General features: G+C 35.6%; 5 protein-coding genes across 5 annotated transcripts in view; 2 read left to right on the top strand and 3 right to left on the bottom strand.

Annotated features, from left to right (window-relative positions):
• The window catches only part of LOC109718809 (cysteine-rich PDZ-binding protein), a 5,921-nt gene extending 1,975 nt beyond the window's left edge, over positions 1-3,946 (top strand). Inside the window, exons 3-4 of the mRNA XM_020245221.1 lie at positions 3,130-3,221; positions 3,590-3,946. Of these exons, the coding sequence (XP_020100810.1) occupies positions 3,130-3,221; positions 3,590-3,654 (157 nt within the window). The 3' untranslated portion in view covers positions 3,655-3,946. The remainder of the gene's footprint in view (positions 1-3,129; positions 3,222-3,589) is intronic.
• On the top strand, positions 4,969-7,578 carry LOC109718808 (autophagy-related protein 8C). The gene is made up of 6 exons (XM_020245219.1): positions 4,969-5,119; positions 5,222-5,274; positions 6,340-6,395; positions 6,476-6,528; positions 7,077-7,195; positions 7,294-7,578. The coding sequence occupies exons 2-6, from the start codon at positions 5,238-5,240 to the stop codon at positions 7,386-7,388; spliced, it is 360 nt and encodes a 119-aa protein (XP_020100808.1). The 5' UTR covers positions 4,969-5,119; positions 5,222-5,237; the 3' UTR covers positions 7,389-7,578.
• On the bottom strand, positions 7,924-13,682 carry LOC109718805 (probable beta-1,3-galactosyltransferase 2). Its single transcript, XM_020245214.1, has 11 exons — positions 13,347-13,682; positions 12,261-12,357; positions 11,742-11,806; positions 11,248-11,459; positions 11,064-11,127; positions 10,653-10,725; positions 10,372-10,492; positions 9,424-9,511; positions 9,151-9,276; positions 8,686-8,795; positions 7,924-8,422 (listed from the first exon to the last, which is right to left on the bottom strand). The coding sequence occupies exons 1-11, from the start codon at positions 13,454-13,456 to the stop codon at positions 8,274-8,276; spliced, it is 1,215 nt and encodes a 404-aa protein (XP_020100803.1). The 5' UTR covers positions 13,457-13,682; the 3' UTR covers positions 7,924-8,273.
• Positions 16,141-18,735, bottom strand: LOC109717917 (signal recognition particle 14 kDa protein). Its single transcript, XM_020243873.1, has 4 exons — positions 18,627-18,735; positions 18,203-18,296; positions 17,960-18,069; positions 16,141-16,676 (listed from the first exon to the last, which is right to left on the bottom strand). The coding sequence occupies exons 1-4, from the start codon at positions 18,627-18,629 to the stop codon at positions 16,491-16,493; spliced, it is 393 nt and encodes a 130-aa protein (XP_020099462.1). The 5' UTR covers positions 18,630-18,735; the 3' UTR covers positions 16,141-16,490.
• On the bottom strand, positions 21,455-26,318 carry LOC109718014 (L-ascorbate oxidase homolog). The gene is made up of 8 exons (XM_020243994.1): positions 26,069-26,318; positions 25,812-25,921; positions 23,732-24,002; positions 23,511-23,613; positions 23,054-23,399; positions 22,489-22,854; positions 22,151-22,229; positions 21,455-21,932 (listed from the first exon to the last, which is right to left on the bottom strand). Exons 1-8 carry the CDS (start codon positions 26,234-26,236, stop codon positions 21,720-21,722), a joined length of 1,656 nt encoding a protein of 551 aa, XP_020099583.1. The 5' UTR covers positions 26,237-26,318; the 3' UTR covers positions 21,455-21,719.

The raw sequence follows: 27,797 nt of genomic DNA, 5'->3' as shown, positions 1-27,797 counted from the left end.
GTCGAAATGATCTTCCTTTAAGCTTCAGCGCAATTTTTACATAAGGCAGGGGCTAAGTGGGATTTTCTCTTGCTCTGCTTCCTTGCTCACCATGCTTCAAGAGGAGGAGGAAGGCTTCCTTTTATAGGAAAAAGGAAGAGTGGTTTTGGAGGAGAAAACTGCGGCGGCACCTGGTTTTCAAAAAAACCGCGGCTACGCAGGTTGAGGTAATGGAAGGAATGATGACGCGACATGATGACGTGGGCCCACCGTTTTTCAAAAACCACCTGGGGCGAACATGTTTTTGGATGGTCATCATTGGCGGGATTTTTTGGGAATTCGGTGGACCTGGTGCACTAGTGATGTCCACGTGTCACTTCAATATTTGTCCTGATGGAGGCCACGTGTTGATTCGCTATTTGCTTGCAGGAGACCGAAAATTGCTCTTGACAAATTGGGAAGTTGGGTTTCCTGAAGGTGGTGTCTGTTTGGGAACAGACTTTGGAACCTTACTTTTGGTGGTGGAGTTGGATCACAAGGTGATTAGGAAAAAACACAAAATAAAAACCGAAAATTAAAGTCCTAGACTAAAACCCTTATTTTTGCCTGTGAAAAGATCACAGCGGGTCATTTCTTTTTTCTTTTTTCTTTTTCTGATTTTTTCTTTCTTTTCTTGATTTTTTCTTTTTTCTTCTTTTTTCTTGTTTTTCAATTTTTTCTTTGGTTTTTTCATTTCCAGATTCTTTCTTCTTCTTTTCATATTTTCACTTTTCTCTGGAAATTTCCTTTTTCTCTCTTTTTTTTTTTTTTTTTAGCAGTGTCCGAATACGCGGACTACATGAAAAGGCACAATTGAAAAACAGATGCAGAACTGAAAGAAATATATACAAATATGTACAAAATATCAGAACCAGGCGGCTAAGCATTTTCCCCTAAATTGTCAATTTTGGGAGAAGGTGCTTCTAGTATCATGGGATCTTCTTGTTTTTCTTCAGTGTTTCCTATACTAGGGTGTGGTAATGGTTCTGAAGAGGGCTTAGTTCTTGGAAATGGTTTAGCAATTGGCTGTGGAGGTTTTTTGTGGAAGGCTTTTTGTGGTGGAAAAGGTGCTGATGATAGTGGAAGCGGTTTTACTGAGGTGGATGGATGGACTACTGGGATTAGTGGGTTTTGAAAAGGAGCATTTATGTTGGTAATTGGGGGAAAGACCAAACTTGGTGTTATTGTCATTATAGGAGGATACTTTGGAGGAGGATAAGAGGAAGATTGAGATAGAGATACAATACCTTGTTGTGAAGGATGCTTGAGGTCTCTGATCTGCTGTTCAAGGATTGCAATTCTTTGTAGATTTTTCTGATCCTTTGTTCTTAAGTCATCGCAAATGGTATTCAGCTTCTGAAGCTGTGTTGCCATTGTTGAGCAGTTTTCACAGAAACTATTTTTCTCAAGATTGTGGGTGGATGTAGAGGCTTGGATATGTGGAGAGGAGCGAATATTGGGAGAAATAAAAAAGTTTGGGCCAAAGTGGGTGCGAGCAGTGTCTAAGGCTTCGGAGATAGAATGAAAACCTTTGTAGAGTGGTTGTGGAAAATTTTTGATTTGGGAGATGACATCAATCCAGGAATCAAAAATGCCAATTTTAAAACCTTGAAATACCACATAGTAAGGGAAAGAGTCTTTAGGCTTGACTGTCTGAAAATATTCTATTAAGAAGTTTATGCATGCAACAAAATATTTTCTGTCTTGGTCTTGGTGAGTAGATGTCCTATGGTAACATAACCATAGATTGTCAATCAAACATTTTTGTTCGTCTGGTAATATTATGGTAGGGTTTCGAGGACGGAAAATAATTTGGGAATAGTAAATGAGATTTTCTTTGCCATAGGCTATCCGAGGTTGTCTTATAATAGGTGGTGGTTTTATGAGGGATTTAGAAGCTTTTGGATTCATGTCTGTGTCTGAGCCTGAAATGTCTGAATCTGAAATATCAACATACACCATGTTAATCTCAAAAGTGGTATGCTCAAAAAATCCTCTACTTAATTGGTCAGGGAAAAAATTATCTTTCCCTCTAATGTGTAAATGCACTTGAGTTTTAAAATATTTTTTTTGGCTTCAGGGATTTTAGGAAAAGGGGAAATTTACCACCTTGAGGTTGGGAAATACATATAGATTTCGAATTCTAATGTTTTTGGGGCTATAAGGATTTGAAAACAGGGGAAGTTTACCACCTTGAGAGTAGTAAATGCAGTGATTTCATACCCTAGCAACATTATCTTTTGGCTGTTAGGAGGAGAAATAACACCTTGAGGTTAGCAAATGCATTAGGTCTTCAAATCCCAATGATTTTGTTCTTTTGGCTCTACGGATTTAGAGGAAGGAGAAATTTTTCGGACGATGCACATTGTTTGATCCTTTATCAACTAAAAGAAATGTTTTAATCTTCTCTATCGGTAAATCGAATACACGTTACACGTCGACTTGGAAATTTCAATCAAAATAATCTCTACTCGAACTTTTGGTCGAGTAGAGATGAATGCTTATAGAATGTGATGAATTAGGAAATCTCGACAAGGCCTTGAATTGAGCTGGATTTTCTTGCAGATTTATATTGCGAGATTATTTTTTTTCTTTTTTTTTCCTTTCAATTTTTAGCAATTTCCAGCCAACAAATATTATGTGCCCAAAACTTATCTAAGAGTCCTTTCTGTTGGCTTTAGTTTGCAAGAAGCTAGATCATTGACTGGTAAATCCATGCATTTATTCGAGTGTTCTCATATATTCTTAGTGAACTTTATATGGTCAGGGAATTACGCTAATATTAGGGTGTCAAGGGTATCTTTGTTTTATGATTCGAACAAGATGTTTAAGCCGATTGATAGTCATGAAAAAGGCTTAGAAATTCACTTACTTTTCTGCAAAAGTTCTTCCGAAGTATGTTAAAACGGCTTTCAGAAAACGAGTCTTACAACACGAGACAACATAATTATTACGCCTACCAAGTATCTCTCTCTCCCCTATATCTAGAACATCATCTTTGTTACGTAAAGCCATTATCTATGTACCTGGATGTTGAAGATGGATTTTTAGTTGTTGTTGCGGTGCCTTTTGTGTTAATTCTTTGTTCCTGTTCTGTTTGCTTAATGTTAGATGGACACCATATGGTAACACCAAATGCATAATTTGCAAACAACAAGTGCACCAAGATGCCAAGTATTGCCACACCTGCGCCTACTCGAAAGGTCAGAAGCTAAATACCCCTCTCTCTCTCTCTCTCTCTCTCTCTCTCTCTCTCTCTCAAATTAGTACCTGGTCATCAACTTCTTTCTGCTACTACTACTACATAACCTTTCACTTCTTCTGGTTTCAGAAAATTCCGTCAAGCTCTATCATGATGTGTTATAGTTTCCATTATGAAAGGTTATAGAATATTTAGTCGAAAAAGTTACCGATACTGTTCAGTTTTGGAATATGTCGTATGGTCAGATAGTAAAATCAAAGTTTTTAAGAGCATTAGATCGGGTAGTCGTTCTCGGGTTAGTTCTGTCGCTAGGATTTATCATATCATGACATTATTCGTCGCTTAACAGTTTAGGGCTCTTAATTCCAGGTGTTTGCGCAATGTGCGGAAAGCAAGTCCTCGACACCAAGTACTACAGGCAAAGCAATGTATGATGATGATATGCGCGGGAAATGGTCGTCAGTATCTGCTCCAAACTCTCAATTAAGATGCTCTTTTTCTTTCTTTCTTTTTCGCGAGAAGAGTTCGGATCTTCGTATGTACTCGTAATTGCAGAGCCTTGTAATTGTTCAACAGCTATTGAGGTTGAGGCTTCCTCAACTCTTTGTAGCCTGTGGGATTTGCTTCAGTGGGGTTTTATATACATATATATAGAACTAGTTAAACATCGTTCTCTACTTGTTTAGTTATCGGAGATAAACAATTGTCTCATATAGTTTAACATAACATCAGAGTTCGCCAGATTTTTAGCATTATTGATTTTTTTTTCATTTAATTTAAGTATACGGTATGGGCCTAGCAAAAAGTTTGATGTAACATAAAAATATTTAAATGCAATTTTCTACTAACTTAAATTATTAGAGATAAATGATTGTTTTATATAATCAAACATATATATATATATATATATATATCATGTTTTAAGTTAATGGGGTGCATGAGTTGTCATTATCATTATTATTGTTATTGTTGCGGGATCCTAAGCAATTTTCGATTGGATGGTTTCTTGATGATAAGGATTTCTAAATATATATTTTTTATTTTTTTGATGTGACCATAAAATATTATATTCGGATAAAACTGCATGTTGTTACACCCTGTTTGAAATTCTTAAGATAAGTTTTTATTTGAAAATAGAGGTTGCTTAGAAGTTTGAATTACCAATATTGCCCAAGTAATTAACAACAAATAATCCAAAAATATATTAGTTTTATAAATAAATTGTATGATTAAGGAGGAGATGAGCATTAGTTAATTAGATAAATTAATAAAATAATTATATTAACCAGTCAATTAGCCTCGTTGATTAAATAATTATCATGCTTAATTTAGTCAAACTTTTTAAACTATTAATTAAGATCAAATGTGATTTGGTAATTTAATTTTTTAATAAAACACTATTAAATAAATCAGTGAGGAAAAACAACACTATAATTTATCTTTAACAGTTATTTTTACAAAAATTTATAAATTTTTTAGATACGTATTGGTTTTTATATAAGTTTATAGAGATAAAAAAAAATTATTTTAAGGATTTTAAAAGAATACACAGTAATTAATTTCTTATTAGATAATAATTAACATATTATCTAAAAATATAATTTCATAGGGACACATATGCAAAAAGCCTCTTATTATTATAATAATAACTTTTCGTGCCGTGCACCGCACGGAATAAATAAATAAATATATAAATATTTAGATATTATTTGTTTATTCCCTTTTATTATTTATTTATTTATTTATAGGATAAATATAAATATAAATATAAATATATAAATAAATCATCCCCTCTCCTCGCCCTTTCCCCAATTCCCATTCACGAAGCAACCTCTCCATCGCCCCCTCCTCGATCCGATCGATCCAAGCCCCCGATCGATCTAATTCCCTGTGATTCGAGTGCGTGATCCTCGTTTTTTGCTGTTGATTGATGTAGATTAATTAGGGTTTGGTTCCAAATTGGTCGTGATCTCTTACTGTTGTTGATTCGTGTGATTGTAGGAGAAAAGAGCGATCCATGGCGAAGAGCTCGTTCAAGTTGGAGCATCCCCTCGGTTTGTGTCCCACTTTTCTCTGTTTTGATGATATAAAGATGCCCTTTTGATCTGTGTATTAGGGTTTGCGATCTTGTTTCGTTTGATTTGGGGTTTTCGTTTTTATTTTTGGGGGTTTCTGTAATTGGATGCTTGGATCTTTTGTAGTTTGGCCCAGATTTCAATCTCGTCCTAGAAATTTTGATTGTGATAATTTATTCCCTACATTTTGACGGTAATATCAATTTAATTCTCGGATTTATTGATTTAATCCCTGAATCTTGATGTAGATATCAATTTTGATTTCTAAATTTGATCTTGATTTCAATTTCATGATCAGAGCTTCAACTTAACAAAAGAAATAGCTTCCAATAGACAGAATTGTTATGCAAAGGGACTACATTGTTACAATTGAAAATATATGGAGACTAAATTGAAACTCAAGTTCAATGTTCAGAGATGAATTTGTAATAAACCCTTTAGTTTTGAAATGGTATGAAAATTGGGCATAAATTTCTGAGAAAATGAAGTTCGTAACATTCGATTCACATAATTAGAGTAACGATCTAATGGGCCAAGCACATCAAAATATGCTAATTTTGGAGGACCTTTTGATTTGATATTATCTTACGTTATTGTTCAAAACTTCATGCAGTAAATAGAATGATGTAATGTTGTATTAATGCTTAAGTATTAGGTTTAGTATTGTTAGGTCGAGAATGTTGTCCATTTATTGAGTGTGCATTAGATCACAGATACTATTGAAGTTTCAAATCTTTTCTGGAAAAATCGTCCATATTTTTTCCGTAATTTAATGTTTGTGTTTAGTAGTACGTAATAATTTTGAGGACTTGATGTTTAATTCGGGCGGAAACGAAAGTAGTTCGCTGAGACTTATTTATCTAAATCGAAGTAGTTTCAACGGAGGCATTTTAATTATCATTTGTCTGGTGATTGAGCATTTACTTTATAGATTACTTTATCCAATGTTTATATATATATATATATATATATATATATATATATAATTGTTTCCATCATGTATTTTATTTTTAATCTTCTGAAGTATGCATGTATATATTCCAGAGAGGCGACAGGCGGAGGCTGCTCGCATCAGAGAGAAGTATCCCGATAGAATCCCAGTTAGTAACTTCTATGCATATTTCATCACATAGCTGCGTCAAGTATACTTATATTTATCTAATTTGTCTGTTTAATACAGGTGATTGTAGAGAAGGCTGAGAGAAGTGATATTCCAGATATCGACAAGAAAAAGTCGGTTCTCAACTTCATGCCTCTTAAGTAGTGTTTTGATGAACTTTCGTTTGCATATATTCTTCTAATTAAGCAGACTTACTAGATTTTCTTTTGGATGTCATATTCATATATTTAGATAGTTTATAATTATAACTTCTGTGTCTACCCTAAAATTCGATTTCTCTGGCATTTGCTGATTCTCGAACAGAACTTTCTATTTCATTTTGCAGTGCTTTTTGTAAAATTTTTTTTTAAAAAATGAACTTTACTAGATTAATTCAGCGTAAGAAAATAAGATGATATACGTTTGATATTTGTCGCAATGTTTCCAAAGTTGGTTGATTGAGGATATGCGACAACTACTTGCCAAACTCAATAAGTGGAAACGAAATTATTGCAGCAAGTGCCTTTTTCGATCATAGAAGGCATCATTGAAAGCGAATTATGTTTCTTGACATTTATCTATGATTAATCGCTTTAATTTGTCACGGCTTCCTATTAAACCTTTCTACAATTTTTACTTATTACACCTAACAAAATTAACAAATTATTCCCCGATGATGCAGGTACTTAGTTCCTGCTGATCTCACAGTGGGGCAGTTTGTTTACGTTGTCCGGAAGAGGATTAAGCTCAGCGCCGAGAAGGCCATCTTCATTTTTGTCAAGAACACTCTTCCACCCACAGGTGAGATTAAACTTAAACCCGATTCCTTCTTTACGGAAAACCTCTTGTTGTTTTGGTCTCGTTGTGTTTTACTTTGCGTTCTTTTTCTGATTCTGCAGCGGCGATAATGTCTGCGATTTACGAAGAGCACAAAGATGAAGATGGTTTTCTCTATATGACTTACAGTGGGGAGAACACATTTGGATCCATTTAAAATCCAAATTGGGAGGACTATTTAACTATCTTTGTAAATACTATGATCTACAAATAATAAGTGTATAGATTCACACCAGCCTCTAGTTTATGCGCTCTTCATTAAGGTCTTAAAAGTTCTAAGAGTCTGTGAATTTGGGGATATTTGAATGTGATTTAATGGTCAAAAACATGTTATTTCCATTACCTGATGTGTTGATTGTTGACATATTTTAATTATCTTATTGTTTTATTTGATTCTGAAATCTTGAAGCTGTAACTACCTACTAATTATGATCTCTCCCTCTCTCCCTCTCTCTCTCTCTTCTCTCTCTCTCTCTCTCTGCTTGGTTTATGAACAAACCTTAATAATTGTTCAACAAAATCATCTTCATCTTTTGGTGTTATCTAGAGCTTGCACAGTGCAGAATTTTTGTTTTTTTTCTTTTTCTTTTTTATCAATTTATGAACAAGTAAAGAATCATCTAGAGAGAGAGAGAGAGAGAGAGAGAAAGAGGAGAGGGAGAGGTTGAGAGCACACATGATGCACATGAAAGAAACAAGAAAAGTGTGTTTCTGCTTGAGAGAAAGTCTTTCATTATTATCATCATTATTATTATAATAATAATTTGGTAGCCACATGAATGAGATTAGATACACAATGACCACCAAAACACTTCAAAGAATGTATACATGACACCCACCCCCCTTTTTTCTACTCTCTCTCTCTCTCTCTCTCTCTCTCTCTCTCTCCACTTTAATCATATAAACAAACCTCCTCTGGTAAAATCTGGAAGGTCTGCTTACTGAAAAAGCCATACATTTTACACCCCCACCTCTCTCACATGCATTTGAATGCACAACATGGGAGCAATACACCAGCTGCAGCAGCAGCAGCAGCAGTTTCTCAGAAAGCTGCTTTCCAAAGAGTGTCCTCGCCTTCGCCACATCGCTGATGGACCTCCTTGATCCTATCTGCAGAATTGCATATACCGCTGCAGGTCCAGTCGAATGAGGCGGCGCACGTATTGCCTGCTTGAGCCTTCCATTCGCAATCTGCCGACAAATACCAGCTTAGTTTCAGATGAAAGATCGACAAACATAGTAATTATAAATATTACGGTTACAATGTTTGCTGCTACGGAAACTGCCGGATTCTGACACCGATTCAGAAAAGACAAATAAATCATAGATTTTACGGATGTTCAGAGAAAGTGCCAGTTCAATGATTAGCATAAGGTTGGACAAATAAAACTATTGATATCGTTCAGAATATCGAGGATAATATAATTGCAAGTAGAGGAAATAAAAAATCCTACCCGGAGGTGTACCGCAGCATAGTCTTCGATCGTCAATATGCTCGGCGTCTAGTCCAATCACCCATGACCCAAGTGAAACATCCTCATTCGCATACTTGTGCAGCATATGCCTGGGATAGAAGAATCAGAAAAGGAATTCAGTTGCACTTATAAATCGCATTTTTTACATACTAAAATGAGGTGAAATCCTTCACTTAAATTTGTAACTTATCAACTCATATACAACTGAACGTGCTTGTTCGGCCCGGCTGTAGCTTCTGCATAAGTGCTTTTTGAGTAAAGTCATTTGAAGAAGCATCAATAGTTCCTTTTTTTTTTTTTTTTTTTCACCATTAGCCTTAAGCTTTAAGAGCAGCAACTCTTGAAGCTTCTGCTTTTGGGGCCCAAAAGTTTATCTACTTCTTAGCCTAGAAAAAGGGTTACATTCCTTGCCGTGGTTTTTCCGAGTAGATAAACTTTTCTTACTGGTTTATGGATATGTAAGTCGCCAAATCTTTTGAGATGGCGTATAGTTGGCCAGTAGCATGCCGAAAATACTTGTTTCCTCCATCTCCAAATTTCCAATGCTCGGGTTCGTGGTATCGGACCCCCCTACATTATTACAACAGAATACTAATTTGATGTTAGTATTAGGTGTTTTTTCCATACGCATCCCCGCAAAATCATTTATTTACAGATAAAACCCTTTAGAATCTGAAGCCATCCACCAATTCAGGGCAAGGGTTACAGAACGCTTACTTTCGAGTTAGAACGGGACCGGACTTCATGCACCCAATATATACTCGACTCTTGAGAAGATGTTTGGACAAGATATTTCCCAGAGTTGCTGTTAATAATTGCGCATTAGAAAACTTGCAACCATATTCTGGCTAAAAAATTAGATAAATGATCCGGAAAAGAAAACATAAATTATAGTCCCCGACATTTAGGGCCCGTTTGTTTTGGGGTAAGTGGAGTGATGGAACTCAAGTTCCATCACTTCCGTTATTTGTTTTGGTGTAAGTGAAAAATATAATGTAACTCAAGTTACGTTAGAGCTCCACTTCACCTACTCTCGACTTCCGGCTCTAAAGTACCGAACTCGACTTCCACCACACTCAACCTTCTCTAAACAATTTATTAAACAGTAAAACCTAAACTCTACTTTCTTTATAATGGGTTAGAATTACCTTATTTATAATAAATTAAGATTATCTTTAAATAATAATAAAAAATTTAATTATATAATAGGTTAAATTTTATAGTGATAAATTTATTACTATATTTAGGAGATAATGGGATCCACTTACTTACATCAAAACAAACAACGGAACTCAAAAAACTAATTTTACCAGCACCAAGTTACATCAAAACAAACAGCAGAAGTGATTGAATTTAACTTTCAGTGGTACGAGTTACGTCAAAACAAACAACAGAAAAATAATCACACTTCAGGGAAACTCAAACACCACTACACTTGACTTACGTTGAATTTACAAATTCGTCAATCCAAACGCCCCCTTAGCATATGTAACATTTGTGAGTATAATACTATTAAAGTGACAAACAAAGATATGCATGTGAATAGATGATTTTTGCATAGTGTAGATCATCAAATGCGTGTAAAAACTGATTACAAAAAGAAAAGATATGTATATAGAGTAAATTTACGATTGGTGCTTAGTAAAGAGAGGAGAAAAAGTTTACCAATATTCACATGTACATCATCATCGACTTTGATGTAGAAGTCTGCGTCCCACATAGAGACCGCCGTAGCAAAGTATGCTTTTGTTTTGCCGGATAATTCCAGGTAACCTTCGACATGATCCTGCAGGTAAATAAATAAAATACTCAGACTAATGAAAATTGAGAGTAGAAGCACTAGATCGGAACAAAATCGTGGCTCGCATAAGTGGGAAACATGTAAACACTTCATACCAACTTCAGCTGATAGGATATTTTGAATAAATTAGAAGCGGTCGACTTACGAGCCTCATAAAGTCTCCATGTTTTCTGTCCTCAGCTTCAATTGCTCGATCTACAATACCACCCGAAATAGCACTACAGACGGAAACAAAGAGGGTTGATTAATTCAATCTTTGAATTGTCAATCGAAAAGCTGGAGAAACTCGAGCTAGGAGATTTAACTACGCTGTTCAACTTCAATGCTCTTGGTAAGTTGAACAACTCAAGTTCAAATGACCGCCAAGTCGGTAAACTGAGCGAACCAAGTACAACCCAAATTCGACCGTTGGATTAAGCAGGGGAATACACCCACTGTACATGAATTTCAAATGCAATGTAATATTAAGGGCCAAATTTGGTTAACTCATCTATCAATTGAGTTTTTCGCAACATAACAATACTATTTCTTTACTCTTGTATCAATTGTTGCATACCTGTGACCAATAACGAAGCGGACAATGACGCCCTTCTCTTTTTCCAGCTTGTTCCTCTTCTCACCTTTCATCAAATTTCCAAAACATACCGTTTACTTAAACATCAGACGAGTTTAGAAAAAAAAAAGGGGGGGGCGAAAAAAATTAAAGACAAGAACATTTCAACTTAGACGAATTTGCAAACCTTGAGGCATCCAAGTACTTCGAATCGAGTCTCTTCTTTTCCGACTGCTAAAAGCCGTATTAATTCCTATAACCATAAAATACTTCGGTCGTCCGCTCGAGTCAGTGAAACTAAACTCTTCTGATATGGGCGAACCGTTGAGTATAGATTCTTGTGCGGCTCTCGCAGCTGCTAAATCCATCTCTAGGTTTGAAATTGTTTTCTCCAGTGTTCTGTACACCAATATATGTGCTTTTATTAGAAACCAACTTGAAATGCTCGGAGGCCATTTTGAAACGAACCCCTCGACTATTTTCTTTTGATTGACACCGCTTCAACTATTATTTGCTTCAATTTGAGTTATTTTCCTAAATTGAATTTACTAAAGAGAAATAGTTGACGGGTCAATTTCAAAATGGCCTGTTGTCGAGGTGATCCCTGTACTTTTTTACCGAAATTAAATCTACAAAAATGATTTCTTAAATCAACTGAGGCAGTTTGATCAGAAGCCTTACTGCGCTGCATTACGGGTGTTGGATATTTCCCCAAAACTCTCCTTATGCCATTGTTTTTCACGGATCTGATGATGCATAGAAGAATAATCATAACAGCCCAAGAATCGAACGAAATTGAGAATTTAGTTATAATTTTTGAAGTTTCGTATTCCTTGAACACCGTTCATACGCAAGCCATAATTTCTCGACAAAGTAACATTCAAAATTAGCATAAATGAAACAAAGGATGATAATATATCGAATTTTTCTGACGTGTAGAAGCTGTAAGATGGAGCAAGGAATACACTGACAAAACGGAAGCAAAATATTTACGTGCTTATTCGGCGTTGCTTTTTGGTCTTTTTTTTGTTCTCTCCCTCAAGTTGTATATGCCGAGGCACTTTAGGATAGTTTTCCATAAATTTGCTGTAATTGAATAATTTGCGCCTCTTTGTTTCTTCCACTTCCATAGTTTACTGAATAACATCGAAACGAATTAATAAGTTCATTCCTAGGTCCGATTAACGCCAAACTACTCACTTTTATGGGATCGCAGTCTCCTGCGATTAGATTTGTCTTATCCTTTTCATGCCCACTGGCTGCGATGGCATCTTTCGGTTCTGGCATCGTCCACATACTGCAACAAATTGAGAAAGGATTAACACAACGACTAACATGCATAAAATGCCAAAGATGCGCAATTTCTCAGCAAAAATAGAAATGTATATAATCGAGGGAATCAAAGGCTTTAATTAAGTCAGCTCATCAAATTCAATGTGAAACCAAAAATTCGTTACAATCCGCGGGACTAAGGAATTGCGAGTGTTTTACCGAACACAATCACGAACTCATAATATTTGTTAAAAGAATGTATACGAAGCAACGGCCGCCCAAATAATATACAGAGAAGGCCAAGTATGATGTAAGGGAGTGTTTGGTTCCTCGGAAAAGCATGGAAAACTGCTTTCCAGAAAGAAGGAAAAGTTTTTAATGGAAGACACCATTTTTCGCCGTTCTTATTTTCCGGATAAAAAAAAAATTTGGAAAACGAAAACACTACTTTTCAAACGGATGAAATCTAGGAAAAATAAAAAACTTTTCTAGAAAAATGACTTTTTCTAGAAACAAAGTTTTTTGCTTCTTGTTCCAGCTTAAGCTCCTGACAGGATTTTTAGTACCAGGAAGGAGGAAACAAATTATAAGTATTTACTAACCATTCAATACTCCATACTCATGCAAATTTGAATTATATTACATTCTCTTTCTAAATTCATGCTACAACTCATATTTATCACTCACCAAAGACCTGAATTTGAATACTTATCTACTGCAATGCAGTAATAAGATCTAAAAACTGCATTGCAACAGCAAAACTTGATCTGCAGCTAAATAAGATCCAACATTCAAGAACATTTGTAGAACAACCCCAAATTTTGATTTTTTTTTTTTTTATAAAAAAGAAAACTTGATTCACCACTTATATCATCAAAATTTACCAATTCAGGAAACACCCCAGAAAACACAAACAAGCAACTTCCACAATCCCAAACACATTTAATATAAAATAAAGCAAAAGAAAACTAATTTTTCTTTTTTTTAAAAAAGAAAACACATAAGATTGATTACCTATTGGTGAATAAAAGCCCAACACAGAAGCTCCCAAGGCAAAGAAGAAAAGTCCATCTCTTTGAAACCACACTCTCTCCTCCTCCTCCTCCTCTACTCCTCCAACTCATTACTACTCCCTCTCTCTCTCTCTCTCTCTCTCTCTCTCTCTCTCTCTCTCTCTTTGTTTTTTTTGTTTTTTTTTTTGGGTGGTGGTGGGGAGAGGGGGAGTTTCTCTTCTTTTCCTCTTTGCACACTCCTTCCTCTTCACTAATACCTCCCACCTAAACCATTAACAAACCAAAAAATGAAAACCAACCACCCAACTCTCTCTCTCTCTCTCTCTCTCTCTCTCTCTCTTCCTTTCTCCTAATTCACATATCTTCCTATGGGGGACCTCATGGGCAGACAGAGACAACCGACAGACAACCAAAAATAGAAGAATTACTGACTGCAGCAGCAGCAAACTATGAGGGCTTGCTTATAAGATTTTATTATTGTTCTCAGCAAATTTTAGTATTATTATGATTAGACATAATGAATCTGTTTTAATAATATCAGAAATTACTTTGGATATATATATATATATATATATATATATATATATATATATATATATATATATATACTCTTCGGTGACCAAAAATATTAAGAAAATGAAAAGTGTGGAAGTTATTTCTGACATTGTCAGAATAAAAAAATTTAAATTGTGACGAAATATAATGTGTCTATGACAATATCAAAATCAGATTTGATGATATTAATTCTTAAAAAAATAAACTACAAAAATAAAAATTAAAAATGACATCTACTATCTATTAGTTTAAAGGGGCTAGTCTCTTGTCCTATAACAGAATGTCAGGTTGAGTCGTCTCATGTTCGAAATGGCTGGAGGTCGGATTAAACAGAGTTCATATTCGAAGTGGTGTGAGGCCGATTGAGCTGATTCACAATCAAAATTTATGGACACTGTATCTGTACGCTTTAAGTAAATTAATTGTATATTTTTAATAATTTTTAAAATTAATAATTAGTAACATTATCAGATTTTTATCAGATAAGAAAAGATAAAAATAAAAAGAGGAAGGAAAAAAAAACCTTTTCTGACTACTTTCCAGTTAGATTTGATTCTTCCTCTCTTGCAAGAGTGAGAGCTAATAAGGGTAAATTGTGTAGATAGGCCCTTGAAGTATCTTGATATTAACATATGGTTCTTATAGATTTTTTTAAAACTTTTTTTTTTTTCTTTTTCAATTATGTGGGTAGGTTCAATTATCGTGAAATATCTGTTTCTAAATATCCGCATTAATCCAAGGCTAGGAAAACGAAAGCGTCGACTGTAAAATTAAGAGTTAAAACTTCTGTATAAATTTTTTCATATATATCATATTTTAGTTTTTGACCTCAGCCCATTTTTAATAAAAGAACAATAATATTAGCAACTCTAATGTTGCTAATAATAAATACATAAATTAAATCTAATAATTATATATTGAATCAAAAGCGACCTGATTTATTATATATAGTAACATCATCATCGATTTTATACAATAATTATTTTATCTTTTATTTTTTAAAAAAAGATTTATTAAAGTTAGTTTAGTCAANGTAACATCATCATCGATTTTATACAATAATTATTTTATCTTTTATTTTTTAAAAAAAGATTTATTAAAGTTAGTTTAGTCAAAAAGCCACTTTTCATATTTAAAGTAAACCTAAAATGATTTTGACAGCCAAGAATTAGAAACTAAAATATTTAAGCAAAGAAGTACAATTGGTAGTTGCATGGTAATAGTGAGATAATGCAAGGACTATCCATAGATTTTACCCTCCCCAAAAACAAAAAAAAAATTTACTGAGTTTGGTGAGGCATCAAGCATCTAATCTTTGGTACTGTGCCATTTGACAAGAATGCCCTTGTGTCATAAAGTGTATGGTTGATGTGTGCCATCAACATTTGAGGGGCATAAAAGTAAAATCACATTGACTAGCACCTTCTACCTACCCTTTAATTGCACTATCTTGTGGGCACTGCAATTTGTTTTTATTTGTAATAATAAGAAGTTATTATCTACTATAATGCCACTTCAATTAATAACATAGCTATAACCTATAATCTTTTTTTTATATTAAACAATATAAAAAAATAGGGGCAGTTGCTTATATATCCGTAAAAAGTTTCCGACTTACTTATTACCCCCTCTTGTAAGGGTAATAATAAAAATACTCTTTTAAAGTTCCAAGTCATTTCAAAGCTTAATTTTGTAAGTGAAACGTTAGCAATAATTGTTATTTCTGTAAAATTACTATTTTATTCTTTTATCATGATCAATTTTTCTTATTTGTTCTTAAGTTAGGGACAAAAGAGGTTTTGAATTTTAACTCGGATTTAATCCCAGATGGTTTAATAGAGACTAACAATAGGAGTATTTTTAAATAATAGAGAAATATGTGAGCGGTATATTTGAATAAAAAAAATAGGCGTATATAAAATATTTCAGAAATTTTTCAGAAATTTTCAGAAGTATATCAGATATTATCCCTGAAAAATAACTTAACCTTGCTATGATTTGGTTGGAATTTAAATTTAGTAAGAGTGGAACTACTAGTTCAAGCTGAATCATAAACATACGTATATACATACATTTAGAGTCATATTTTTTTTAGAAATATACGAAAAAAGGATTGTAATTGTGAGAACCATGCAATGGACAAAAATCGAAATAATGTAGTAATAATAATAAAAATTCTTAAGAAACCAACCAAGTTATCATCAGATAATTTGCTCCGAGTTAACATAAGTAGCACCTAATTACCACAAATACTAATCCCTTTTTTTTTCTTTTTTAAAAACTCATTCGCAGAATACGAATACAGAAATTTATACAAGATTAAATGCTGAAAATCAGCAGCACTGGATTAAATTCGACCATCGAGCAATTAACAGCGAAAAGCCTCAGCCTTCGGGGTCTTAAAATCGACCGAAATCAAGCCATTAAACAAAAGATTCCTTTCGAATGTGTAGCCGAGAAACAAAAATGAAAAAGAAAGCAATAACTGCTCAAAATCATAACAAGGTTCCCTTGAATAACTGAGGTATACGATCCAAAACGGCGCGGGTATGGACCAAATGCAAACAGGGGATGCGAAATATTGCGCATTTTAGGGCTTCGAAGGTGCGGGTGCGGGCTTCTTCGATGATTCTGGCTTCTTCGACGGCTCGGGCTTCTTCGCAACTTCCGCGGCCTTCTTCTTGTCCTTCCTCTCCCGCTTCTTCAATGCGCTCATGTGAGTTTTGAGGATTAGGGCATAGGAAGCTTGGAATTTTTGGTGGTCCTTGGCGGAGAGCTGGAAAATGTCGCATTTTCAGAGTTCAGATTCCAAGTTTCAAATTGTATTTCATAAACAATTACATCTGAACTAAAAGAGAAAGCCCTAGTCTGCATGGTAACGAAATTTAAGATCCAGAAGAAACTGAGATATTGCGAGTACTTCGTAGCAAATAAAATCTGCAGAATCTAGTATTTTGTACCAATTCAGACTCAGGAATATTAGATAAAGTTTCTCCATACGAATCAAACTTTGTGGCCGAGATTGCGATAGAAAAAGTTAGATATCACAAGTTTCTTCGTTGATCAAAGTAGACGGATGGCTCTTTATTGTGTAGTTTCAATCAAATTATAACATCAAAAGAGGAAAAGACGTGTTTGTAAAATAGGACCAAAGTCTTCTTCATATAAACCGCAAATGGAACTTTTGCAGATAATTGCGATCAAAGCGAATCTTCTGCAAATAAACCATATAATTAATACCTTCAAATATCTAAAGCTGCATCTCTAATGATGAATCTTTCAACAATGTTCGAACAGATTGAATGGCAACGATAGTGAGAAATATTTCGAATGACTACATAAAAGAGAATATGGAACAAAGGCTATGCCGTTGAAGGATAGGACCTATCCTTCTATAGCAATTCACGAAGGCGTAGTTTGGAAATGTGGTGGCCAAACACGCCTGCTTTTATACTTCAGAGACATCAAAAATTTCAAAAGTATTTTGGAGCTCGCCTCCGCTAATGCCATAAAATGATGGTGAGGTATGCCAATGGAGAAGCATCAGGCAGTTTCAGAGACATCAAAAGTTTCAAAGCATTTTGAAGCTCACCTCCTCTGATGCTATAAAATGGTAGTGGGAACTGCCAACGACGAAGCATCAGGCGGTTGTTAACACCGGCATTTTAGAGACATCAAAAATTCGAGAAGCATTTTGGAGCTCGCCTTGCCTCTTCTGATGCTATAAAATGGTGATAAGAACTGCCAACAGAGAAGCATCGGGCAGGGTTAACGCCGCCATTTTATAGCATGCAAAGACGGAGGCTCCAAAGCTCTAAAACACGAAAGCGGATACGTTTGGGCACTGCATTCCTAAACTAGGCCTTAGTATGCAACAAGGAGATTTTCTCGCTATATATATATCGAAACACATCTTTTTGCCGCAATGTTAATCTATGACCAAATTATAGCATTGCATTGAGCCATGGGGCGACAAAATTGTAAGAATTAGAACAACACATTCATCTCAAAATTAAGGCGAATAGAGATATGAATACAAAATTATCCGAAAATAATTACCGAAGTGGAAATGGTTTTTTTGCCATCGGTTGCGCGAACAAGGCATCTAAACTCAACATTCTCTCCTGAGCTCTCCATCTTATTCTTCTTCGCCTTACTCTTCATAGATGCTAAACAAACCAAATCCAACAATCACAAACTCAAATTGCAGTATAAACCCTAACCCTAACATCAAATCTTACTAATTTACTACTCAAATTAAGCCCAAAGGAAAAAAAAAAAAAAGGTGGGGGGAGAACACACATCGTTTGAGGGTGACCCACACGGATCCCTTCTCCGTGTTCCGCTCGTACATGCTCGTGAGCTCATTGAGAAACGGATCCGGTTGTAGAAGAACCTTACATCGACGAAAAAAACAGGAACAAATTTTAACTATGAGATGATAAAAAATAGGAAAATGCCCCAAAATTTAAGCTTATAATATACAAAAAAAAATCACTCTAAATTGTAAAAAAAACTGGATCGTAATGATGAAAATTGCTCTTTTGGATAAAAAAAAAAAGATCTAAAACGAAAGATCATGAAATAGAGATTAAGATCGAGGGGAAAGGGCATAGAATCGCGAATTGGAGGTGGAATTAAATGAAAAAATAACGAAATTGAGCGAGAAAACAAGGGGAAATTGCTGAGAATTGGGATTAGAGAAGTAGAGTAGAGATTCGCTTACCATTTATTTAGGATTGGATGTGAGATTTTGGATTCTAGGGTTTTGTGTAGGGAGAATGGAGTCGGGATCTAATCGCAGGGGAATTGGGGAAAGTTAAAAAAAAAAGTTAATTTTCCTTCGCGTGTTCGATGCCTTTGGAGTTATTATTAGGGTTATAATTACACGGTGTTTCGGTTTTGCATTCAACTCGGCGACTACTTCCAAGCAAGCGCCGACTTCAATTGTTGTTGGGTTAAAGAGTCAGGAGTTTAGTGCCTAACAAAAATTTTATAAAAAAAATTTTCTTATAAAAAAAATTTTCTTAGTGAGACAGTTTTATCCACCGTCCATCATATTGGCTAGCACAAATCTCAAAGTAGATGGACGCTAGATAAAATAGTCTCATCATCAAACTCGCTCGCTGATCACCATTTCTCCCTTTCTCCGTTTTATTATTGAAATATACATGAATAATTTGTCTTTTTCACTTACCCATTGAGACTCATATATTTTTTTTTAATTTTCATTGATTTGAGTCATTTTGTTTTAAATGTGACCAACAAACAGAATGATGGCTCTTTTTTCTAAAAACCTTTTCAATGTCAAATTGTGTACATATATTTTACCATGCCAAAACTCATAATGGATCCATGCATTATAACTAGTAAGTTTAACTTAGTTGGCACATCATAATTAGAACACCAACACCAACTTTATTTAACACATAGAGGACACACACACACACACACACACACACACACACTCATATCATAAGATGATAGTAATTAATAAGCATGCAAAGCATCACCTTAGAGCATTATTTATCACCACATAATCATTAAGGCAAAAAAACATATATAGTTCGAACATCACTTATTACATGTAATAATCCTTCTCCATGGATCATTTCATGTTCAACATCAAATCCGGATTTAGCAACTAAGTCGATAGTCGTAGCAGTAGCAGTAGTTTGATGGTTTCAAACCTCCAATCTTGCCACGAGAATCGTTCGTAACTATCATCGTCTTTAATTGCTTTGAAGGTTTCAGATTTTTTATACTTTTTGTTCCTGAAAATTCATATGTCGATGTGCTGGAATAGAATACTGTAATAACTTTAGCATGCCTCTCTGTCTACGTTGCTATTCTGGAGAGGAATCGTACTCTAAAAGAGATGTCCTTCGAAACTTCAAAAATATATATTATTTATTCCTGAATGACCAAAATATCTTTTTTGGTTTAATCAAATATCTTCTTTCCGTTAAGGTTTACTAACATGATTGGATTTTAGAAGTGTATTTTGGGTATGGAGGGGAAAATTTGAAAATTTTCCATAATAGTAATTAATAATAAAGGGGCAAATAAGCAAAAGCCCTAACAAGAAACCATTGTTAGTAATCTCCTCCTACTAGTCTTCATGCAAAGCCTTTTTCTCTTGCATGTGATTTAATTCCTTCTCTCACCAAATCACAACATCACCTTTCTTTTTTAAATATGTAGTTCTCCATAGCGGGCCAATCAAAATTGAATTAAAAAAAAGGGAACAATTGCAAGTGAAACAACCATTCCAACATATATTATGTGTCCACCTCTAGATTCTTTTTTGCCTTTATCTTAACTATGATGCTTCCTTTGGTTAACTTGTACTCAAAATTAAGCATCACCTCAAAAACCCATTAAGAGATGTGGGTTTATTTGCTATATATCACTTTAGAGAAACAAACTCATCCAACTATAGGAAGTGAGAAAGATACGGCATCCGAACAAACTAGATTGCTTTCCACGGCATTTCGAGCTTCTCCACAGAAGTGCTATTTGACTAGAGCTATTGTGAAAAGCTTCCAAAACTGTTTCATTGCGGCAATTCCTTAGCAACTTCACATTGCAACAGAAACAGAAGCTTCAAATCTAACCTTCTGTACGTATTTGGCTTCCACAGAAGAAGCTCTGGGCTTTAAAAAGTTGTTTGAGAAGTCAGGCCAAGCAGGCTTGCATCTAACAGTCTCAACAGTAACAATCGCTTAATTCGGTTAGTGATTCTATCCTTTTATAAGTCGTCTAGTAAGGAAAAGTTATGACGCTAACGCAAACTATATATTTCCTCAAACATATGCATGCATCTGCATTCTATTTATGTAAAAATAACCTGAATGAGATCTTGTAGCAGCTAAGCATCACTGCTGGTAGTTGGCTTTCTCTCACTATAGATACCCCCCACTCTCAACATGCAACCTTGAACACATATGAGTGCATAACCATGAGTACTAGAATTGCTCTTGTTCTGCTACTTGCTGCAGTTCTTATGATCTGCCCTAGCAATGGAAGGGAACTCGCGGAGTTCCGCGCCTTCAAAGAGAAGCCAACGCCGACGCCGACGCGCGACACTCCTGGCAAAGTTGATGGAGTGATCAAATCATCAAAATGCTTTCTGTGGTTTCCAACATTTGTGCCACCAACTTTTTGGGCTTGGACACCTGCAGTTACAAATGCTAGTACTAATACCAGCAGTGTGGTGGCTAAGTCTTGGTTTAAAATTGGGCATGCCATGGTCCATGGAGAAGGGTTACCCTGAGGTTTCATGCTTTAATATTTGTGCTGTTGCCTTCCTAGATATACTGATATATATATAAGTACATGCTTTTTTATAGTTATATGAATGTGTTGGCTTTTAGTGTCTTCTACATGTTAAAAGTTTCTATGTGAGGCTCATCATGCAAAGGTATTATAGTAGTATCAGGTGTGATGAAGTGATGTAGTATTTCAACTGTATTATTTTGAATAAAGGAAGGCTCATTATCCAACTTTTCCTCTTTTTTTTTCCTCCCTTTTTACCTTAAAATGAAACAAAAATCATACAAAAAGACCCAAATTGGCGACAAATTTAATTAAGATATAAGAAATAAGTTATGATCATACTACAAAACATTTCTGATCAGCAGTGAGTGCAGATGCAGAAACCAATACAAAATTGATAAGATAGCGTGAATAATAATTAAGAAATTAAAGCAGCACATTCCAGCTGAAAAATTGCACATTTTATCTGCAACTCTCTTGTGATGAATAATTAAGAAGAAAATGTCACCCCTTCGTGACTTAAATCCGGATTGTTCGTCGATCAGAGCGGCCTAGTTCGACGGCCGGATGCACGGCCGCAGAGAAGGGCATTCCTCGGGATTGGATACTCGTCTCTCCACGAATTCGCAGGAGAGTAAACGCGGAGATAAAACTGCTGCCCTAAGTACTGCCTAGCCCAGCTCTCCGATCTTATGTTCCACATGCCGACATTGTCCAGGGCCATGTATATCGCGGTCCATGATTGAGGGTACACCTGATCATCAAGTGAGAAAATCAAAGCAAAGCACATTAGAAAATATACAACTTTTTTGGATCCTGCAATTTCGATGAATGAAGGTTCCAATGAATCGAAATATAAGTAGCATTAGATCATCAAAGTATGGTGATTACCTGTATCAATTACTTACGATTGCGTTTTGTTTAAATATCGAGCAAAAACCGAACAAGAAATGGGTAAAAGATCGAGTATACCTGTACGGTGCAGCGAGCGACAGTGTCTCTCAAATTGTAATTCTGCCTACTGGTCGGCGTCCATTGCCCGCCATCCATCCTGCTCATCAATAAATTTCTAGTAATGATTACGTCTTTTCGCTTCTGGAAAACCATTTCTAGTCCAAAAACCAGAAGCTACAAAAAGTAAAAGCTCTAATTTGAAGCTTCTACTTCTGTCGTAGTGACAAGTCGTTTAGAAAAATATAAGGAAAAAAGTTGGTTTTCCTTCCTCGAACGCTTCTGCGAATGCTCTGACCGGGCAAAACAAGCCCCGAAGAGAGCATAAAAAGGTCGATTACTAGTGTATACGTCCGTACCCGACAACGAAGAAGGAATATCCGTCAATGTGCCATGATTGCACGGTGTTCTCGCCATTCTCAAAAATAATCTCAATATAATCTCGGAAATTGGCCGCCATAACCGACGTTTGAAGGTAGGCCCCGCCATTGGTCGGATTGTCGGGAATACTTCCGAGAGAGAACACTCCGGGAATGTTATAAAAATCGGCGACTTTCAGCGGAGTATCAGCTAGAACGAATGATACACTGTTGACCGCATATCTTTGCTTGCCATTGATTGTTGCCGGGGAATTTGCGAGCCTCATGGTTCGGGTCGTGTTGATTAGCCCATAGTGGTATGAGCCTTGCGGGTTCGGCCTTGGCCCGCTTGCGGTTAGGTTGCACCTGGTTTAATAATGCATGAGATTAGAACAAGCAACATATAAAACTTCGAAGCGATTTTACTCGACCCATACATGGTAAGGCGCTTTTTTACGCATAATCTCACATCTACACCTCAATCTTCAAAAGATCATCGAGTTAGTCGGAGAAATTTGTTTTGCGAGTAAAATTTACTAGTACAAAGAAGGTAGAGGGACATTACCGAAGCGATCTGGCCTGGTCGAGCGACCAATCAACTTCGACAGTCGGCCCGCCGGGTGGCGGGCCTGCAGGGGCCCCTGCGGAGTTGCTGTAGTGGAGGACGGCGGTGGTGGTCAAAACTGGGCTAGTAAATCGGGTGGAGACAACAATGTAATAATCCTGAGCTGGTTGATCTGCGGTGAGTAGAACCGAGTATGATTGCCCTAGATGGACGTCGAGCGAAGAGTAAGTGTTTTGGACCGTGTGCGACCCTTCCACCTCGACTAGAGTCATCGAGTGGCCTTGAAACCTTACGTTTAGCGATGTCGAGATACCCACATTGGAAATTCGGAACCGGTATGTTTTCCCTGAAAATTTTAAACAAAACATATATTGGAAAGTCGTCTCTGATCGAACTTGATCCGTCAGGGTAATGCTTATTCTGAGTACAATGTATTGATAGTATATAAGATACTTACCTTGTTCAACTGTGAACGTGTTCCCGTTCCAACCTCGGCCGTTAATGAGAAGCCCATCGGGAAAAGGAAGATCGCTTCCGTTGTCTAAGATAGCTTGAAGATCCTGCAAAAGTTGAATCAAAGACGGCGAAATAAAACTGAGAGCTAAAAAAAAAGTTGTAATTTACGGGCACTTAGAATGCGGGCTTCTAAAGACGAGATTCGAGGTTAGAGGTGCTCACGGTGTGGTTAGCTTTGAACCAATCTCCGGCCAATATAGTGTAATCGCCCGCGGGAGGGGGGAACGGAACGGGGATCATCGGACGGCTGAGGACTCTAATGCCGCCGAATCCGCCCGCCGCCTTGTGGAAGGCGAGAGAAGGGAAGTAGAAATAGCTTCCGATTTGGTCCTTAACTTGCAAAATGTACGTGAAGTTCTTTCCGGGGGGGATCGGGCAATTTGTGCCAAAAACTCCATCTTGCCATGAATTTCTCCTTTGTTGAATCCCATTCCTACAAAATTTTACATTTCAATCATTTTGCAGAAGCAAAAGCAAATGCGAAGAAGTTCAAAAGCTCATTCGAGTCACGATTTTCGAATTTACGTCGAGTGCAACCAACAGCAGTAATCAATGCGTTGCTATCTAGGAAAGAACATCAATATTTTCAATTAATAGACTCTTAATTTGTACGTACTCGAATAGAGAAGCTGTTCCAAAAGCCAAAACCAAACAGGCGCTTAACATAAAGTAAAACTCGCTAAGTCGATCCAACTAAGTGAACCTTTTTTTTTTTTTTCTTGTGCCTTGGTCCCTATTCCTATTTGAAAAAGCAAACGAAAAAGAAAAAGCTAAAAGGGACTTCCTAAAGAATCTATCAAACCATATCATCAATTTAAGCCAGAATCTATATAGAGAATCAGATTCAACATCTGCGGCAATCTCGACCTCAAAAAAAAAAAAGAAAAAAAAAAGCCCTCAATGTTGAGATCTTATTATTCCTTTCAAAAATATTATTCCTCAACTAGTGGAATATATAATAACTAAAGTAAAAGCAAATCTATCCTTACAATTTATAATTTATAATTCTTATTAATGATAAAAATATAGAATCAGCTTTTTAGGTCAAAAATCGCCGCAACGCAGAACAGACCCATAAGCTGCGATTTTCGAATTTAGATGGACCCAAAGTGAGCTAATCCACTTCGATGTAATTAATAAATTAATAAATAGAACATTAATTAGGGCTTCTGAGTTTTGACCCCCCAAGTTCTACATTATCTGCTTTGGAAAGTTCCAATTTTATGTATAGAAGATTCAAAGTGAACCTTCTCCACTTTGATGCTCACCAAATTAGGAAATAGATTTATTGAAGTGACCCAAAACAAAGATTTGGTCTTTGTGTATTGTCCCAATAGTCCCACGTATATCGGATGGGACAGAGATTCTGATTGGGAATATATGAGATCTCGCACCTTAATAATAATAAGTGGGCTAAAATATTTTGGGCCGGTGGTTTAGACCCAATAAATTATTATTGTTAGTGGTCTGATCGTTACACTTTGACCCACCAATATATGAAACAATCATATTTTCTCCCAAACTCTAAAGTTATTAAAGAACGGTGCTTTTAATATTTAGAGATTTTTTTGCATTTAGCCCCCATAAATTTTTTTTTCACAAGTAGACCCATAAAATTTATATTTGCAAAATTAGCCCCATCCCTACCACGCAAATGCCACGCGAGCGTTACGCGAGTATGGATGGCGGTGTAGGTTAAGTTGAACACGGTGAACCATTCATCGTATTGGACACCTGAATGATTCACCGTGGTCCTTTATTTTCCTACGACGGTATTAAGTAATATTTAGAGTTTACAAAGGACACGGTGAGCCATTCACTGTGTCCAAACACAATAAATGGTTCACCATGTTCAACTTAGCCTAGACCCCCACGCCCACATGGCACTTGCGTGGCGGGAATCGGGCCAATCACGCAAATATAAATTTTGTGGGGTTATTTGTGAATTTTTTTTTTGTGAGGGGGCTAAATGCAAAAAAAGCCCTAATATTTATATTCAAACACTTTGATGCTCACTAAACTAGTAAATAATCTTATTTGAAAGTGACATAATTAAAACCAAGATTTGGGCTTTGACCCCCACCAACCAAACTCTATATACATAAAATTAATCCACTTCAAAATAAATAAACTCCCAAATTTACATTGTGGCATTCACCAAAGTTGGTAACTAGCTAGTAAGAATAGTCTTAAAAAATGATGAGAAAAACAAAGAAAAAGAAAAAGAAAAACACATACTCACCATGAGATGAGGAAGGGGTCAGTTAAGCTATTGAACACATTTATGATGAGATTATCATTTGTCACAGCCTCTATTTGAGGCCCTGGAAATTGCCCATTTATCAAAATCCCCTACAAATCAAACCATGCACATTTAGATATATATATATATATATATATATATAGAGAGAGAGAGAGAGAGAGAGAGAGAGAGAGAGAGTGAGAGAGTTAATAATAGAGTGAAAGAATGGGTTGTTAATTAAGTTAAGTTTAAGTTACCTGTTGCTTAACACCAAGTGGGTAAATGTCACCATAGGTGACATTCCATGTGAAGAACCTGTAGGGATCATCAGCTTTAACTAAGAAGAAGAGAGAAGAGGAGGAGAAGGTGATTGTAGTGAGAAGAAGATAGAGGAAGAGGGTGGTGGTGGAGGAGTTCCTCTCCATCCCCCCTCTCTCTCTCTCTCTCTCTCTCTCTCTCTCTCTCTCTAAAACCAGTGTGTTTTTTGGGCTATTCTTAATTTGTGTTGTTTTGTGTTGTTTTGTTTTGTTTCTCTCTCTCTGTATATCTCACAGGAAATTAAGTACCTAGAAACTATAAGTAATGGAAAAAAAGATGGGTATTAAAATGTATGGGTAGTCCCAGCTGTATTAATTATTCTTGCATTGTACATGCATTGATTTCTATACTTTTTTTTTTTTCTAAAATATTGTATAAATAAATAAATATTGCACCTTTGTTTTTATACTTTTTATTTTTTTTCCTCTAAAATGCTGTATTATTCTGCATGCAGAAATTAAAATCATGTGATAATAGATTTCAAATGTGCTAAGTGAGCATGCATTGAGGTTGGGAGTTTTTATTATTAGCTTATTGCCGAATTATTTGTTTATAGATAAATTTTATTTTTAAAATTTTGAGTAGTCAATATTTTTATTCATTCTCGCCTGCCGTGATAAGTATTTTTTTTTATTTTATATATTTTAAATACTATATATATATATATATATTAAAAANTGCCGTGATAAGTATTTTTTTTTATTTTATATATTTTAAATACTATATATATATATATATATTAAAAAATATAATATAATTTATTAATTTAAAATATCATAATATATAGTCTTAAAACAACACCAAGAAGAATTAAAGATTTAAATTTTAGAGATAAGTATACAAAATGAGTTTTCACTTATTTTAATACATGTACATATTTATATGGATACTTGCTATTAATTTTATCTATAATTTTTTGGATAAAAAATAGTGTTCGTAATTGCAAATTTACGGATAATTCGCGAATACGCCTCAATAATCCTAAATCTGATGGAAAAATAATTCTGATTGGATTATATGAAGCCTTGTATGCTAATAACAATAACCGAATTTAAGCATTTTGGACCGGTAATTTGGATTCAACGAGTTATTATTATTAACGGGTCGAATCATTACAATTAGTATTAGAGCCGAATTCCAGCTAAAAGTGTAAGAGCTAAGTGTTATACGAGACAAAATGCTACACCAATCGGTCGCTTGGTAATTCGATCTGTGTGTGTAGGTGATTTGGACCTATTGTATGATAATTCTAATCTGTATGTCTTTAAAATGTCTCAGAGTCTAAACATGTTTTAAACACTTATTGCTAACGGGTCTAACGGGTCGGATCGTTATAATAACAACTGCGGGTATGGATTGAGATGGTGGAATCCATATCCACACATTCCACCCAAGCAAAATTAAGTAAAAAAAAAACAAAAACAAAAAACAAAAAACAAAAGAATAACCAATGAATACAGCTGTAGTGCCACAGCGAAGTACGGCGCGTGGGGGCCCACCCACTGTAGGGCCCACATGTCAGTCGCACGGACCGTGACATGTAACGGGTACACCGAAGAGAGCGTGTCGCAGTAAATGCGCGGGAGTTAATTTTGGCGCGAAATCCGAGGTGGCGTGAGCTGTCACCGCGTGAATGATAGATATATTGTGGGCTCCACAGGAGAGATT

The sequence above is a fragment of the Ananas comosus genome, linkage group 12, assembly GCF_001540865.1.
Source record: "Ananas comosus cultivar F153 linkage group 12, ASM154086v1, whole genome shotgun sequence".
NCBI classification, from domain to species: domain Eukaryota; kingdom Viridiplantae; phylum Streptophyta; class Magnoliopsida; order Poales; family Bromeliaceae; genus Ananas; species Ananas comosus.
This window is presented reverse-complemented; position numbering and strand designations above follow the sequence as displayed.

Bases quoted from the DNA above. Each gene is read 5' to 3' on its own strand.
- LOC109718808 (XM_020245219.1), top strand. From the start codon at position 5,238: ATGGCGAAGAGCTCGTTCAAGTTGGAGCATCCCCTCG. The intron at 6,396-6,475 runs GTTAGTAACTTC...TGTTTAATACAG, and splicing joins AGTATCCCGATAGAATCCCA to GTGATTGTAGAGAAGGCTGA. The intron at 6,529-7,076 runs GTCGGTTCTCAA...CCGATGATGCAG, and splicing joins CCAGATATCGACAAGAAAAA to GTACTTAGTTCCTGCTGATC.
- LOC109718805 (XM_020245214.1), bottom strand. From the start codon at position 13,456: ATGAGTTGGAGGAGTAGAGGAGGAGGAGGAGGAGAGAGTGTGGTTTCA. The intron at 11,460-11,741 runs GTAAGGCTTCTG...ATTGGTGTACAG, and splicing joins AACACCCGTAATGCAGCGCA to AACACTGGAGAAAACAATTT. The intron at 9,512-10,371 runs GTAAACTTTTTC...AATTATTAACAG, and splicing joins TGATGTACATGTGAATATTG to CAACTCTGGGAAATATCTTG.
- LOC109717917 (XM_020243873.1), bottom strand. The intron at 18,070-18,202 runs GTGTGTTCTCCC...TGGTTTGTTTAG, and splicing joins GTGGGTCACCCTCAAACGAT to CATCTATGAAGAGTAAGGCG. The intron at 16,677-17,959 runs GTAATTATTTTC...GACATTTTCCAG, and splicing joins AAAAAACCATTTCCACTTCG to CTCTCCGCCAAGGACCACCA.
- LOC109718014 (XM_020243994.1), bottom strand. From the start codon at position 26,236: ATGGAGAGGAACTCCTCCACCACCACCCTCTTCCTCTATCTTCTTCTC. The intron at 25,922-26,068 runs GTAACTTAAACT...TTTGATTTGTAG, and splicing joins CACTTGGTGTTAAGCAACAG to GGGATTTTGATAAATGGGCA. The intron at 22,230-22,488 runs GTACGGACGTAT...ATTGATGAGCAG, and splicing joins TATTCCTTCTTCGTTGTCGG to GATGGATGGCGGGCAATGGA.